General features: G+C 53.9%; 1 protein-coding gene across 8 annotated transcripts in view; it reads left to right on the top strand.

The window, feature by feature from the left end:
* The window catches only part of PIK3R6 (phosphoinositide-3-kinase regulatory subunit 6), a 59862-nt gene that overhangs the window by 34395 nt on the left and 12991 nt on the right, over nt 1-12476 (top strand). For 6 of the 8 annotated variants that reach the window (XM_041772589.1, XM_041772588.1, XM_041772585.1 and 3 more), the window contains 9 exons: nt 1360-1525; nt 2505-2591; nt 3498-3921; nt 4295-4373; nt 5082-5204; nt 8776-8886; nt 10797-10884; nt 11389-11459; nt 11943-12033. In XM_041772589.1, the coding sequence (XP_041628523.1) occupies nt 1360-1525; nt 2505-2591; nt 3498-3921; nt 4295-4373; nt 5082-5204; nt 8776-8886; nt 10797-10884; nt 11389-11459; nt 11943-12033 (1240 nt within the window). The remainder of the gene's footprint in view (nt 1-1359; nt 1526-2504; nt 2592-3497; nt 3922-4294; nt 4374-5081; nt 5205-8775; nt 8887-10796; nt 10885-11388; nt 11460-11942; nt 12034-12476) is intronic. The other 2 variants (XR_005990434.1, XM_041772590.1) reach the window with 2 other exon arrangements.

Genomic DNA, 12476 nt, shown 5'->3' with positions numbered 1-12476 from the left:
TTTTTTTTTTTAAGTTTTGAGAGAGAGAGAGTGGAGGAGCATAAGGAGAAATAGGAGGACTCTATGCTGAATATGGAGCCTACCATGGCCCAATCCCACAACCCCCCAGACCACATCCCAAGCCCAAATCGAGAGCCAGAGGCTCAACCGACTGAGCACCCCCAGCCGTCCTGGAGACCTGCATCTTCTAAACTATGAGATGGGATTTGGTGGTGGTGGTGGGTGGGGGTGAGGGAAGACGGCCAGGGAACATAATCCAGGGCACTGGTTCTTAGAGTGTCAGCACTCTACCACAGGAGGCAGCCAGGCCAGGGCATGGAATGCACAGACTTACAAAACCTCTTTCTATTAATTTCCATTAAGGAGAAAGGCTCAGCTTGGTGCTTTACCTCCAACTTCCTTTAAAAAAAATATTTTATTTATTCATGAGAGATACAGACAGAGACACAGGCAGAGGGAGAAGCAGACTCCATGCAGGGTGCCCGATGGGGGACTCAGTCCCAGGACCCCCGGATCATGACGTGAGCCGAAGGCAGATGCTTAACCACCCAGGTGCCCCCCACCAACTTTTTTAACACTGACTTCCTTAAAAGAAGGAAGCAGGCGGACCTGTATGGCTTGGTTAAGCCATACAGGCTTAACCCTGGGTTGAGGCTCAGGTTGTGATCTCAGGGTCGTGAAATTGAGCCCCATAATGCAAGTCTGCTTGAGACTTACACTGCCCCACACCCTGGCACGCATGCACCCGCTCTCTCTAAAGCGAATAAATAAATCTTAAGAGAGAGAGAGAAGACTTCAAGTTCTAAAGCCTTGGTAGACCACAGTACCTGGCTAAAACTTAAGAATAGTATTTTGTAATCGTTATAGTCACCTTTGTAACTGTCTGTGTAGCATGCCTTTTTCTGTCTGTGTAGCACTAGCCTTTTTATATAAAGTAGCAACATAAATTGTCCCTCTGAAATAGTTTAGAACCAAAAAAAAAAAAAAAAGTGCAGATTGAAAGGAAAACGGCAAGTGAATACTCTATAGGTGGTATGTCAAGGTAGCATAGGAATGATAGAAGTTTAGGAAATCCTCAGCAACTCTTTCTTGAGCATCAAGTATGTGCCCAGAGGTGTTCTGGGTGCAGCTGAAAGCAGACGAAGCCCTGCCTTCCTGGAGTTTGCATCCGGGGGCCGGAGGGGGGGTGTCCAAGGATGGCGATCCCTGCCCCCTCTGGGGGTTCTGACATTGCAGGTGGCCATGGTGTGAGGGACAGAGGGGACCCGCGGGTGCAGGCAGCATGGGGGAATGTCGGGGCTGGGCTGGGTGGGTAGGTGCTGGGCCCGGGACCCAGGCTCTGGCGCCGCTCCCCGGCAGGCCAGCCCTCGCGGTGCCCTGGAGCGCTATTTCCACGCTGTGGTGGCAGCGGTGGAGCAAATGGCCAGCGACCCCAGCCCGAGCCGCGAGGGACACCAGGAGAGGCTGGAGGAGATCTACTGCTCGCTGCTGGGGCCAGCGGCCGCCGCCAGGGGACGCTACTGCGGTAAGCGGGCGGGGGCCTGCAGGGGGCGCCAGAGAGCAGCGCTGCACCGGCCGCTGAGGCGGCGGGGGCGGGGGCTCGAGCGCCTCAACCCCGGGAACTTGGAAGGTCCTGGGCTCAGAAGGTGGGTGGTTTGGTCACTAGGACAGCTAACACCTGCTAACGCTGCTGACGTCCTCCACCCCAGCTGCTGTTCTGGGCACTTGATAGATATAGAGATAGAGATATATCAAGGATTATATATAGGAATTATATATAATTCATATATATATATATATATATATATATATATATATATATATATATATATAAAGATTTTAGTTATTTATTCATGAGAGACACAGAGAGAGAGACACAGGCAGAGGGAGAAGCAGGCTCCCTACGGGGAACCCAACGCAGGACCTGATCCCAGGACCCTGGGGTCACGCCCTGAGCCAAGGGCAGATGCTCAACCGCTGAGCCCCCTAGGTGCCCCTGATGTATATTTAAATATGACCTCAATCATCAAAGTGAACTTCTGAGATAGAAATTATCTCCTGTTTTACAGACAAGAAGCCTGAGTTAGAAAGATGCTGAAAAGTCGGGCCCAACCTCACCCAGCTCCTAGGAGGCAGAGGGGGGAATGAGTGCCAGGCTGCGCTGTAGAAACACAGTGGCAGGAAAGGCGCCCTGGCTGCGCTTCGGGCTCGGGGTTAGCAGGAAGGGGTGAGCCCTAGAGGAAATGTCCCGAAAGACCCTGAGCCAGTTTCAGGACATGAAGGGTCCTCACGGCAGAGCTAGGAAGTTTGCAGAAAACGGGGAAGCTGAACAGCGTCGGGCTCAGAGGGGACAGGTGTGCTGTTGGCTCTGATGAGCTGATGGGGCGGAGAGGAAGCTGGGGCTGGACCATAGGGGAGAGAGGGTCTCGGCACCCCCTCTGGGCCCTACAGGAGCTGGAGCAGTGAGGCCAGAGGAGAATCCCACAGCTCTCTGCTTCCTTCAGGTGACCCCCTGCAGGACCCACAGCCAAGCATCCCTCTGCCCAGCCCCCACATCACCTTCCACCTGTGGACCGATGAGGAGCAGCTCTGTAAGTGCCATGCCTCACCCCTGCCCGTGGGGAGCTGGCTGAGAATAGAGGTGTGTGTGTGTCTGTATGTCTGTGCGTGTGTGTGTGCGTTCATCTGAATGCCCCTGACTCCCTGAGCTGTTTTGCACATCTGGAAGGATCCGTTGTCTCTCTGTCAGAATAGCTCAGTGCATTAGCGACCAACTAATGCAGGCTGTGTCCAGGATGTGCCACATGCTCATGTTGATGCCAACAGACAATCAATGTCCCCGAGAAGGAGGCCGTCACCAAAAAAGTTACAGTTCCAGCAACTGGAGGGGGTCTTCCAGGGAGACCTGCCTGCCTGGCACTTCCATCCACACCACTGTCCCATCCGGCTGTCCCCAACTCTTCTCAAGGCAGATGTGGGGGCGGGGAGACATGGGTGCAGATTATGGTGCCAAGTGCTGGGCTAGTGAACTGGGTCCACGTCCTGAAACTTCCTTTCAGGTCCTGGGCCATCCTAGACTGACTCAGTTTTCTCATAGGGCATCAAACAAAAGTAGATTAGAAAAGTCTGGAAGTCTTTCCTGGCACATGTAGGGTCTGCTCTCTGTGTCCCAGGGGAAGCCACAGACAGTGGGAGGAAGGGAGGAAGCTAATGAGGACTCCAGGGTTGGAGAAGCAAGAGGTACTGAGTGAAGCTGACTTTTCTGCCACAGGACTTCTCAGAGCCTTTGATATGCTCACTAGGGGAGCCCAACAAGAGGTGGCAGGAATATTCAGGGTTCTCCATCTTTGTAGTCCCCAGAATCTTTGTTCCTTGGTGGGGCATCTTGTGGGGCTTCTAGTCGGCTGAACGGGGTTTGGGTGACGCGGAACACACAGGCCCAGCCAGCTTCACGTAACCTCTATGCCCTGACGGTCTCCTCGTTCTCTGCGTCCCAGGGAAGGAACTGGTCCTCTTCCTGCGCCCGAGATCCCAAGTGCGCCTGAGCGCCGACCTGGAGGCCTTGGACCTGCAGGGCCTGTGGCCAGACCGGGATCTGGCCCGGGCGTCCATGCTGTCCACCGACAGTGGCATCGAGCGGGACCTCCCTTCGGGGGCCGACGAGCCCCCGGGACCGGGCAGCCCTGAGACGGAGCGCGCCGGGCTGCAGCGCAAGGGGGGCATCAGGAAGCGGGTGTGGCCCCCGGACGTGGCGATGCCTGCGTGCTGGGCCGGGCCGCAGGGGCTGCACCGCAGGACGGGGGTGCCCGGCGGGGTCGGGGAGCTGGTGCCCGGCGTCTCCCGGCTTCACACGGCCAGGGTGCTGGTGCTGGGGGACGACAGGATGCTGGGGCGCCTGGCGCAGGCCTACCACAGCCTCAGGTAGGGCCCGGGGGTGGCGGCGGGGGTGGGGGCGGGGGCGCGGGGCAGAGGGTGGGCAGCTTGGGGGGTGCCGGCCGGGGCACAGGTGAGCCCCACGCATCACCGGCTGGGGTAGACGCAGTGCACCCCCGCCGCGGACCCCCGTGCCCGCCGGCTCCGCGCACTCCTGTCCCGTGAGCCCCGCAACCCTCGCCACCGCCCCCCCAGGACAGGCGCTGCTGCGTCCGTTCTGTAGATGAGCAGACAGGCTCGGAGGGGTTGATTACCCGCCGTGTCGCGGCCAGAGGTGATCGATAATCAAAGCCAGGATGAGGAACCGCGCGAGGCCGCAACACCTACCCGCCCCCCACGCTCTGCACCCCCCCTTTGCCAGGAAACGAGAGACTCAGAAGTTCTGCCTCACCCCCAGACTCAGCCTGCAGCTGTACTACATCCCCGTACTGGCGCCTGAGGTGGCTGGGCAGGGGCGCGCGGAGGGGGGGAAGGGGGCTGCCCGCAGCAGGGGCGCGGGGAGGGGCTGCACTGGGCCCCCGCTGCCCCCCCATCCCGGGCTCCCAGGGATAGGATCGTCCCTCCTTAGGATACGGGGCTGGGGGATGCCTTCTAGAAAACCCCCGGAACCCTCCAGAACCCCCAGACGGGGGCCCTGGAGGCCCAACATCCCCCCATGGGGCCAGCCTGCCCGTTGCTGGATTTTCTTTTGCCTTTCTAAGGGACGTCATTGCAAGCTTCTTCTCAAACAGACGCTCGCACACACACGCACACACGCAGAGCACACTTCCTGGGGTCCCCTTAAAAGAAACCTCAGGCAGTGGGAGCCCGTTGATGGATGAGGGCAGGGCGGACACGCTCAGCCTTGCAGCTCTGCATTTCTGTTGTCACGTGTCTGCTTGCTTTTGGGGCAGCGTTAAATGCAAAGCAGTCCTTGTGGCTCAACTTGCAAGGCTGATGATGGTCACTCTTCAGTGTCCCGGGCAAGTGGCCCTCAGCCAAAGGTATCCCAGCTTCCCCGAAGGTGTAAACCTAATTCTCTCCACGTGGCAGAGGAACTGAGGTCTCAAGGGGTTCAGTGATCGGGCTGTTTGCCCCGGGACCCTCTGGCCAGGAAGAAGTTGCTAGAGACCAAGCCTGATGGGTCTGCCCCATCCCCTCATCCCCAGAAGCCAGCGTCGTGCAGACATTCGGAGCTCAGGGAGCTGGCCACGTTCCTGGGCCGCGCAGACCCGTGGTATGAGAGCACTGTCAACACGCTGTGCCCGGCCATCCACAAGCTGGCAGAGATGGTAGGGGGAGAGGCTGCGGGGTGAGGAGGGAGGCAGGTGGGAGGGGGCCGTTTTCAGCTCCCACCCTTGACTCTCGATCTCAGGAGTCTGCCCCAGGGGTCCCCGCAGGGTGGGATGGGGCTGGAAGGGAACACAGGAGAGGAGCCCTAAACAGTTAGGGCGGAAATGCCCTCGGAGCTCCTAGCAAGCACCTGCTGTGGGTGGGACACTGGGGAAAAGATGAACTGAGTGAAGCCTTCTTCCATCAGCCTGGAGGCCAATTTTGGGCCAATTTTGTGTCAATTTTGTTTCTTCTTTTCTGAGCTTCCCGGGATGGTTTCTCTGTATGACTGAGTGTGCCCACATGCCAGACGCTGTTGTGAGCACTGGCGCTCTGCAGCCCTACCAAGCCGACACTCCTGTTGGCAGGTGCTACTGTGGCCACGTCCCCGTTGTGACAGGTCGAGCCCCTGGGACACAAAGAAATTAGGTGACTTTGTCCTAATTTGGCAAAAGGAGAGGTGGAGTCCCACTTGGAACCAGACAGCTTGAGGCCAGAGCAGGTCCTCTTGACCACAAACCATGCCGTCACCTCCAACCCTCCTGGGTGGTAGGGACGATGCTCCCATCCTTTACTGACTTGAAAAAGCCTTCATCTAGTAAGAGAATCTTTTTATTATTATTATTATTTCGAGTAAATTCTACTCCCAACATGGGGCTCAAACTCCCCACCCTGAGATTGAGTCAGCCAGGCAGGCACCCCTGATATTAAGAGACTCTTCACCATTTTGGGTGTTGGAGACATTTTTTTTCACCACTTTGTTACTCATTTGTCAATTTCGTCAGTAGTGGTTTTTGTTTTTGTTTTTTGTTTTTTTTTTTATTTACGGAAGTTTGATAATTTTATGTAGTTATACACGGAACTTTTATCCTTTGTGATACCTTCCTGCTCAGGAAGGTCTTCTCAATGCTAATTAAATTGTATCCTAGATTGAAAAAATATATGCTGATCATCTCCTGTACCTTCTTCTAATGTCTCCGTTTTTACATTTAAATAACCTGCCTGTGAGATCAATTTCAGGGTTTAGTGGGAAGCATGCAAATTTCTTTTTTTTCCCCAAATGTTTAGCCAGTTGTCATAAAGCTATTTATTGCCTAAGCCATCTTGCCCCGTCAGTCTGAAATGCCACTTTTATCGTCTACTAAATTTTTACAGATGCCTGAGTTTATTTCAGGATGCTTATGCTTTCTCGTTGATCCATTCATTTCCGGCCCCATTAGCACTTTTGCATTTTAATATTAGCACTTTTGCATTTTAATAGTTGGCAGGGTAAGCATACATCCCGTTACTTGGCTTCTTGAAAATGTTTCAGACTATGTTTGTGTTTGTTTCCAGATAAATATTAGAAATTTTGTCAAGTTTTTTTTTTTTTTTAATTTAAGCTCTCTCCTAGGGATTTTGATTGAAATTTGGAGGAGAGTCAGTCTTTTTTTTTTTTTTTTAAGATTTTATTTATTTTATTCATGAGAGAGAGAGAGAGAGAGAGAGAGAGAGAGGCAGAGACACAGGCAGAGGGAGAAGCAGGCTCCATGCAGGGAGCCCAATGTGTGACTCAATCCCAGGACCCCGGGGTCATGACCTAAACTGAAGCCAGACATTCAACCACCGAGCCACCCAGATGTCCTGAGAGCCAGCCTCTTTTAGTGTGTTAAGCTGCCCTCTCTGGGAGCACAGTGTTTATTTTCATGTAGGGAAGTCTTCTTATGTATCTCTCAGGATAGCTGTGCACTGCCATCATGGTGCTTTTACCCATTTCTGGCTAAATTTCCTCCTTATGTTTCATAGTTTTTTTCTTCCTATTGTGAATGGTGTCTCTCTCCCCTTATATCTGGGCAGCAGGTCCTCCTCTATAAAAGGAACCTCTTGGGGTACCTGGGTGGCTCAGTTGATTGAGCATCTCCCTTTGGCTCAGATTATGAGTCCTGAGATCGAATTCTGTATCAGACTCCCTGCTCAGCAGGGTATCCGCTTCTCCCTCTCCCTCTGCCTGCCACTCTGCCTACTTGTGCTTGCTCACTTGCACTCTCTTTCTCTCAAATAAATAAAAATCTTTAAAAAAAAGGGGGGGGATCCTCTTGATTTTAGGTACCTTATTTCTAACTTGACACTCTACTGTGATCTTCATGTTGTTTTATCACCTGATGGATTGGGGTGCTTTTTTGAACCTTCTAATAGACGTGGGGGGAGGCCTGTTTTCCAAATGATTGCTTACCCAGAAAATGTCTTTGTGTGTAGACACAGAAGACTGTTTAGCTGGGTATTAAAATACCTTTTCTCAAAACATGGAGGCTATTAGAGGAAGAATGTCTGGTGCAGGTCTCAGTTGTGCTCTTTTGTCCCTACTTTTCTCCTTGGTCTCCCTCCCCTTATCATTAACAATTTATACAGCCCCTACACTAACTCTGAAAGTGGTTTCCACATGAAGAGACTGGAAACACTGTGAGCAAGGACAGTATTGTTGGAGTTCCTTCCTTCCTCAGGGTGCCCTTTCTGAAGGGAACTATATGTCAGTAGACCAGACAGGAGGGTCAGAGGAGATGTTATAGGATCAGGTAGAAGTTGGATGAGATAAACACCAGTGCTTCCCAACTCTGGTAAATATGTAAAATTTCTAGTTCTTTTTTTTTCTTTTTAAGATTTTATTTGGGACACCTGGTGGCTCAGTGATTAAGAGTCTGCCTTTGGCTCAGGGCATGATACTGGAGCCCCGGGATCGAGTCCCACATCGGGCTTCCTGCATGGAACCTGCATCTCCTTCTGTCTATGTCTCTGCCTCTCTCTGTGTGTGTCTCATGAATAAATAAATAAAATCTTTTTAAAAAAAATAAAATAAAAATAAATTTAAAAAAAAGATCTTCAAGAGGGAGAAGCAGGCTCCCTATGAGGAGCCCAATGGGGGACTTGACTCCAGGACCCTGGGATCATGCCCTGAGCCAAAGGCAGATGTTCAACCACTGAGCCACCCAGGTGCCCCACATTCTATTTAAAAGGAAAAAAAAAACCTGGTTTTGCTTTATAATCATATATGGTTCTGCTTTATAATCATAGGAGGGAAGCCTGTAAGACATGGCACTAGTGCTTTCCTAATAACTCTTAAATGTTAATCTGTTGATATATCCAAATACCCCCACAAGAACCGAAAGAGGCAACAAACCACCTCACTTCTCATGTCCAAGGTCACCTGGCCAGTGAGTGGCTGGAACCCAGCCCAGACTCTGTGATCATGGGCTATATATATCTCAAGCACCTTGTCTACCCCAAGTACCCTACTCATTGTGTGCTACCTAGAGCCACTCCGTGTGTCTTTCTGCAAGTGGAATGAATCGGAGGCCCTGGGGAACAGGGACTGGGTATCTGGATCAGGAGGGGAAATCAGGTAGAAGGAAAGGCCTGGAGTGTGTTGAGGGACCAGCTGGGTTAGTGCCTCATAGAGGGTACATGGAAGTATTGTGGTTGGTGTTACCATAAAATTAGCACCTCCCACAGTAGCATAGAGGTTGGTGGCTGAAGACACTCTCTGCCCTCTCACAGCCCCCTTCCCTGGACACATCCCGGACGGTGGACCCCTTCATCCTGGATGTCATCACCTACTATGTTCGCATGGGCACCCAACCCATCTATTTCCAGATCTACACAGTCAAGGTAAGTGTCCCCCAAACCGGGACTCCATGGGTAGTGTACCAGCCTGATGGACCCCAAGACCCCACCCCCTAAACACCCTGGCTCAGGGGAAATGCAGCTTACCAGGGTACAAATGGCCGATTCGCCAGACTTGGCTGTTAACTCCATCTTCCCAGTCTCTGGATGAATCAGAGAATTATCAGTTTCAATGTCCTCCAGTGCAAGCGGAAGCAGATCTTCTTCCCATGGAGGGATGCATTAGGCCTTGACCCCGTGGGGGGCTGGGGACAGGCAGCTGTGAATGTTATCACCGGGAATCGCTTTCCCTCGGAAATCCTAAATGCTCCCTTTCTAGTCTCTGATCACAAACTCTCATCCCTGCAAGACCTTTCCCCTTCTCCCCCAGGACCTACCTCCTTAGGGAGATGGGCAGATTCTCAGGTCCACCTGCCCCTGTCTGTACTCCATCCCAACCCTGGCCTCCTGGTCCCTCCATCTCCCTTCCCAGCAAAACCCAAGCCCAAGGGGCGCTGCAGTGTGCCTCAGCTCAGGCTCCTGAGCACCACCTAGGAAAGCAATCTGGACACAGACGTCTCCGTGGTGTTTGGCCTCAGCTGGGCCCATGAACGCCGCCTTCCCTCTTCCCCTGCAGCCATGGCTGTAACCTCCTTCCCTGCTTTTCTCATGCCCTTCACTTTCAGTGAGTGACTTTGCCACCTGTTCCTCTGGGGAGAACGGAAACCATGAGATGTCCCCAAACCCACTGTCCACACCTATCAGTGCATGCACAGCATCACTAGCAGATGCAGGGCACCTCCAGCTCGGGCAAAACCTCATCATCGTGCCCTTCCCCTCAGCCAGCTCTTCTCCTTGGCCCTCCCCGTTGTTCTGTCCCTGTCACCAAAAATGCACAGAACAACCTCTGGAGCCTGCGAGGTTTCCGTTCATTTTCCTGCTAAGCACGTTGCCTAAGTGACAGGGCCTGGAAGGGAGAGCCTGAGCATGAGGTGTTTCTCAGACTTTGTCTCCATCTTTTTTTTTTTTTCTTTAAAACTATTTATTCATGAGAGACACAGGGAGAGAGGCAGAGACACAGGCGAGAAGAGAGGGAGAAGCAGGCTCCCTATGGGGAGCCCAATATGGGACTCGATCCCAGGACAGGTCACGCCCTGAGCCGAAGGCAGATGCTCAACCCCTGAGCCACCCAGGTGTCCCCTCTGCTATTCTTAATTCAGAGTGATCCTTGTGCATCTGCTGGGAGGTTGGGAGTGAGTGGGAGGGAGGGGGATGTGGCCTGCACAGTGTTCCTGTTTTTCCAATGTCTGTGACTGGGGCATGGTCTGCTGTCCTGGGCAGCCAATTTTCTTCTGTGATCCCTGTTCTCAAAGACCTGTGGCCCCTTCTCCCCATGGTGCCCACGTCTGTCCACACCTGTGCTGTGCTGCAGGGCTGTGCTGCAGGGCTCCCCTCAGAGGCCTGCCCTGTGCCCCCCCCCCCAGATTTCTGGGCAAACCCTCCCCCAGAGCAGCCCAGCTCCCCTGGCCCTCCCTCCCAGCTGGCCTGGCTGTGCAAGTCAGGACAGTGCTCCCCCCTCTGACCTTGCCCGGCTCACCCTCACCCTCTGTGAATGGTATGTTCCCCTTTTGCCCTCCCCATCAAACCATAGTGGTTACAGGCAGTTTGGGCTTCAAAACCAGCTTCTTCCCCAATTTATAAACCTGTCACATTGCTGGGGACACTGCTCCTGGACAGTAGGTCCAGGAATCACTGGATGCGGCTTGGGATGTAGTGCTAGCAGGATGGGGCGGGATGGGGGCACCCCGGGTCCTGCTTCTGGACACTATTCAACCATTGACTCCCTGGGGCTCTGGGGGATGAGGGCGAGCGGCCCGAGGCAGAGCTGGCCTCCTCCATGACCTCCTCCCCTCCAGATCTTCAGGGACCTGAGCCAAGACCCTGCAGAGGATATCTTCCTCACTGAGCTGAACGTGAAGATCCAGGACTCCAAACTCCCCAAAGGTGAGCATCTGTTTCTCCTTTCCCAGAGCTTGCTGACTCATCTTTCCTGCCAGGCCCTGTTTTCCAGGGTCCTAACGGGGGACCTTGGCTCCTCCAAGCCTGCCAAGACTGGAATCCTTGAGATGCCTCCTTTCCATCCAGAGGGAGATGTTGTCAAAAATTCTGCAGCCTAGGGGAGGGACTGGAATCCTTGAGATGCCTCCTTTCCATCCAGAGGGAGATGTTGTCAAAAATTCTGCAGCCTAAGGGAGGCTGGGTGGCTCAGCGGTTCAGCATCTGCCTTCAGCTCAGGGCATGATCCTGGGGTCCTGGGATTAAGTCCCGTATCGGGCTCCCTGCAGGGAGCCTGCTTCTCCCTCTGCCTGTGTCTCTGCCTCTCTCTCTCTCTTTCTCTCTCTCATGAATAAAAATCTTAAAAAAAAAAATCTGCAGCTTAGTTTGGCCTTGGTGAGGTGGGGAGCAGGGTGTCACCCACCCTCAGCCTCTCCTCCCCTTGTCCCTCAGATGGCTTTTCACCCAGGAGGAGGGGTGTGGCTGAGGGCCCGGGGGCCGAGCTCTCCATCTGCTACCAGAAGGTGAGTGGCCATGGGTGTGCTCAGAGGAGGTTGGGAGGTCCGGCGGGGTGGAAGCCAGTGTCAGGGACGTGCAGGCAGGGAACACACAGAACCAGAAGAACTGTCAAGCTCTCTCCTTGAAGCTGCCTCCACGCCTCTCCCAGCCTTTGGAGGGTTTGCAGGGATGGGTGGATGACAGTTGGCCTTGCGTGCAGCCACGGAGGCCATCTGATTTAAGGAACAAAGGGGCTGTCCTATCACTGAAAAATACCCTCCTCCCTAGATGACCGTATCATCAGAAACATGTTCCCTTGGGTCTGGGAGGCTGAATGTACCCCCTGGGGTCAAAAGTGCTATAAGCCTCTCTCTGCCAGCCCTTTCTTGGACACTAGTGACACAGACAAGAATCTCAGTCAGGGCAGGGGCAGGAAGCAGGACTGTTGACATGAGGAGGGACAGGGCTATTCTGGGGACCCCCACCTGTTCCCACATCCCCATCCCCAGGCCCTGCTCAGCCACCGGGCTCAAGAGGTCACCAGTTCCGTGCGGGCCACCGGGCTGGTCCTGAAAGCCCTTCCAGCCAGTGACACTGAAGGTGAGGAGTGGAGAAAGCAGAGAGAGAGAGAGAGAAAGAGAGAAGGCACAAGAAGGAGGGAAGAGTGAGGAAGAGGACAGAGGGTCGAGTGACCACAAATGGGGTGAGCCCAGGGAATCGGGCCTCTTGCCCATCCCTGAGGTCAGAAGAACGTGGCTGAGCACCTGCTGGTGCTGGGCATGGGGTACCTGAGTGAAGCAGGGTCCCTACCCTCAGGCTGCCCACCAGTGGGAAACATGCTGGGGCATGGCCTCTGGGCGTGCCCTGTAGCCTGAGGAGACACGGACTGGAAGGTAGAGGGACCCTGTGGTGGTTGGGGGTGCAGGAGGGGGATGCCCTGCTTCCTCTGTTGGGCCTGCAGGGTGACTTGTGTTTGGTCTGGAAATGAGATGTTGTATTTTGGTTGATGCTCCAATGGAGCAGATACTCCCCAGATCACAAAG

The sequence above is a fragment of the Vulpes lagopus genome, chromosome 10 (assembly GCF_018345385.1).
Source record: "Vulpes lagopus strain Blue_001 chromosome 10, ASM1834538v1, whole genome shotgun sequence".
Classification (NCBI taxonomy): domain Eukaryota; kingdom Metazoa; phylum Chordata; class Mammalia; order Carnivora; family Canidae; genus Vulpes; species Vulpes lagopus.
This window is presented reverse-complemented; position numbering and strand designations above follow the sequence as displayed.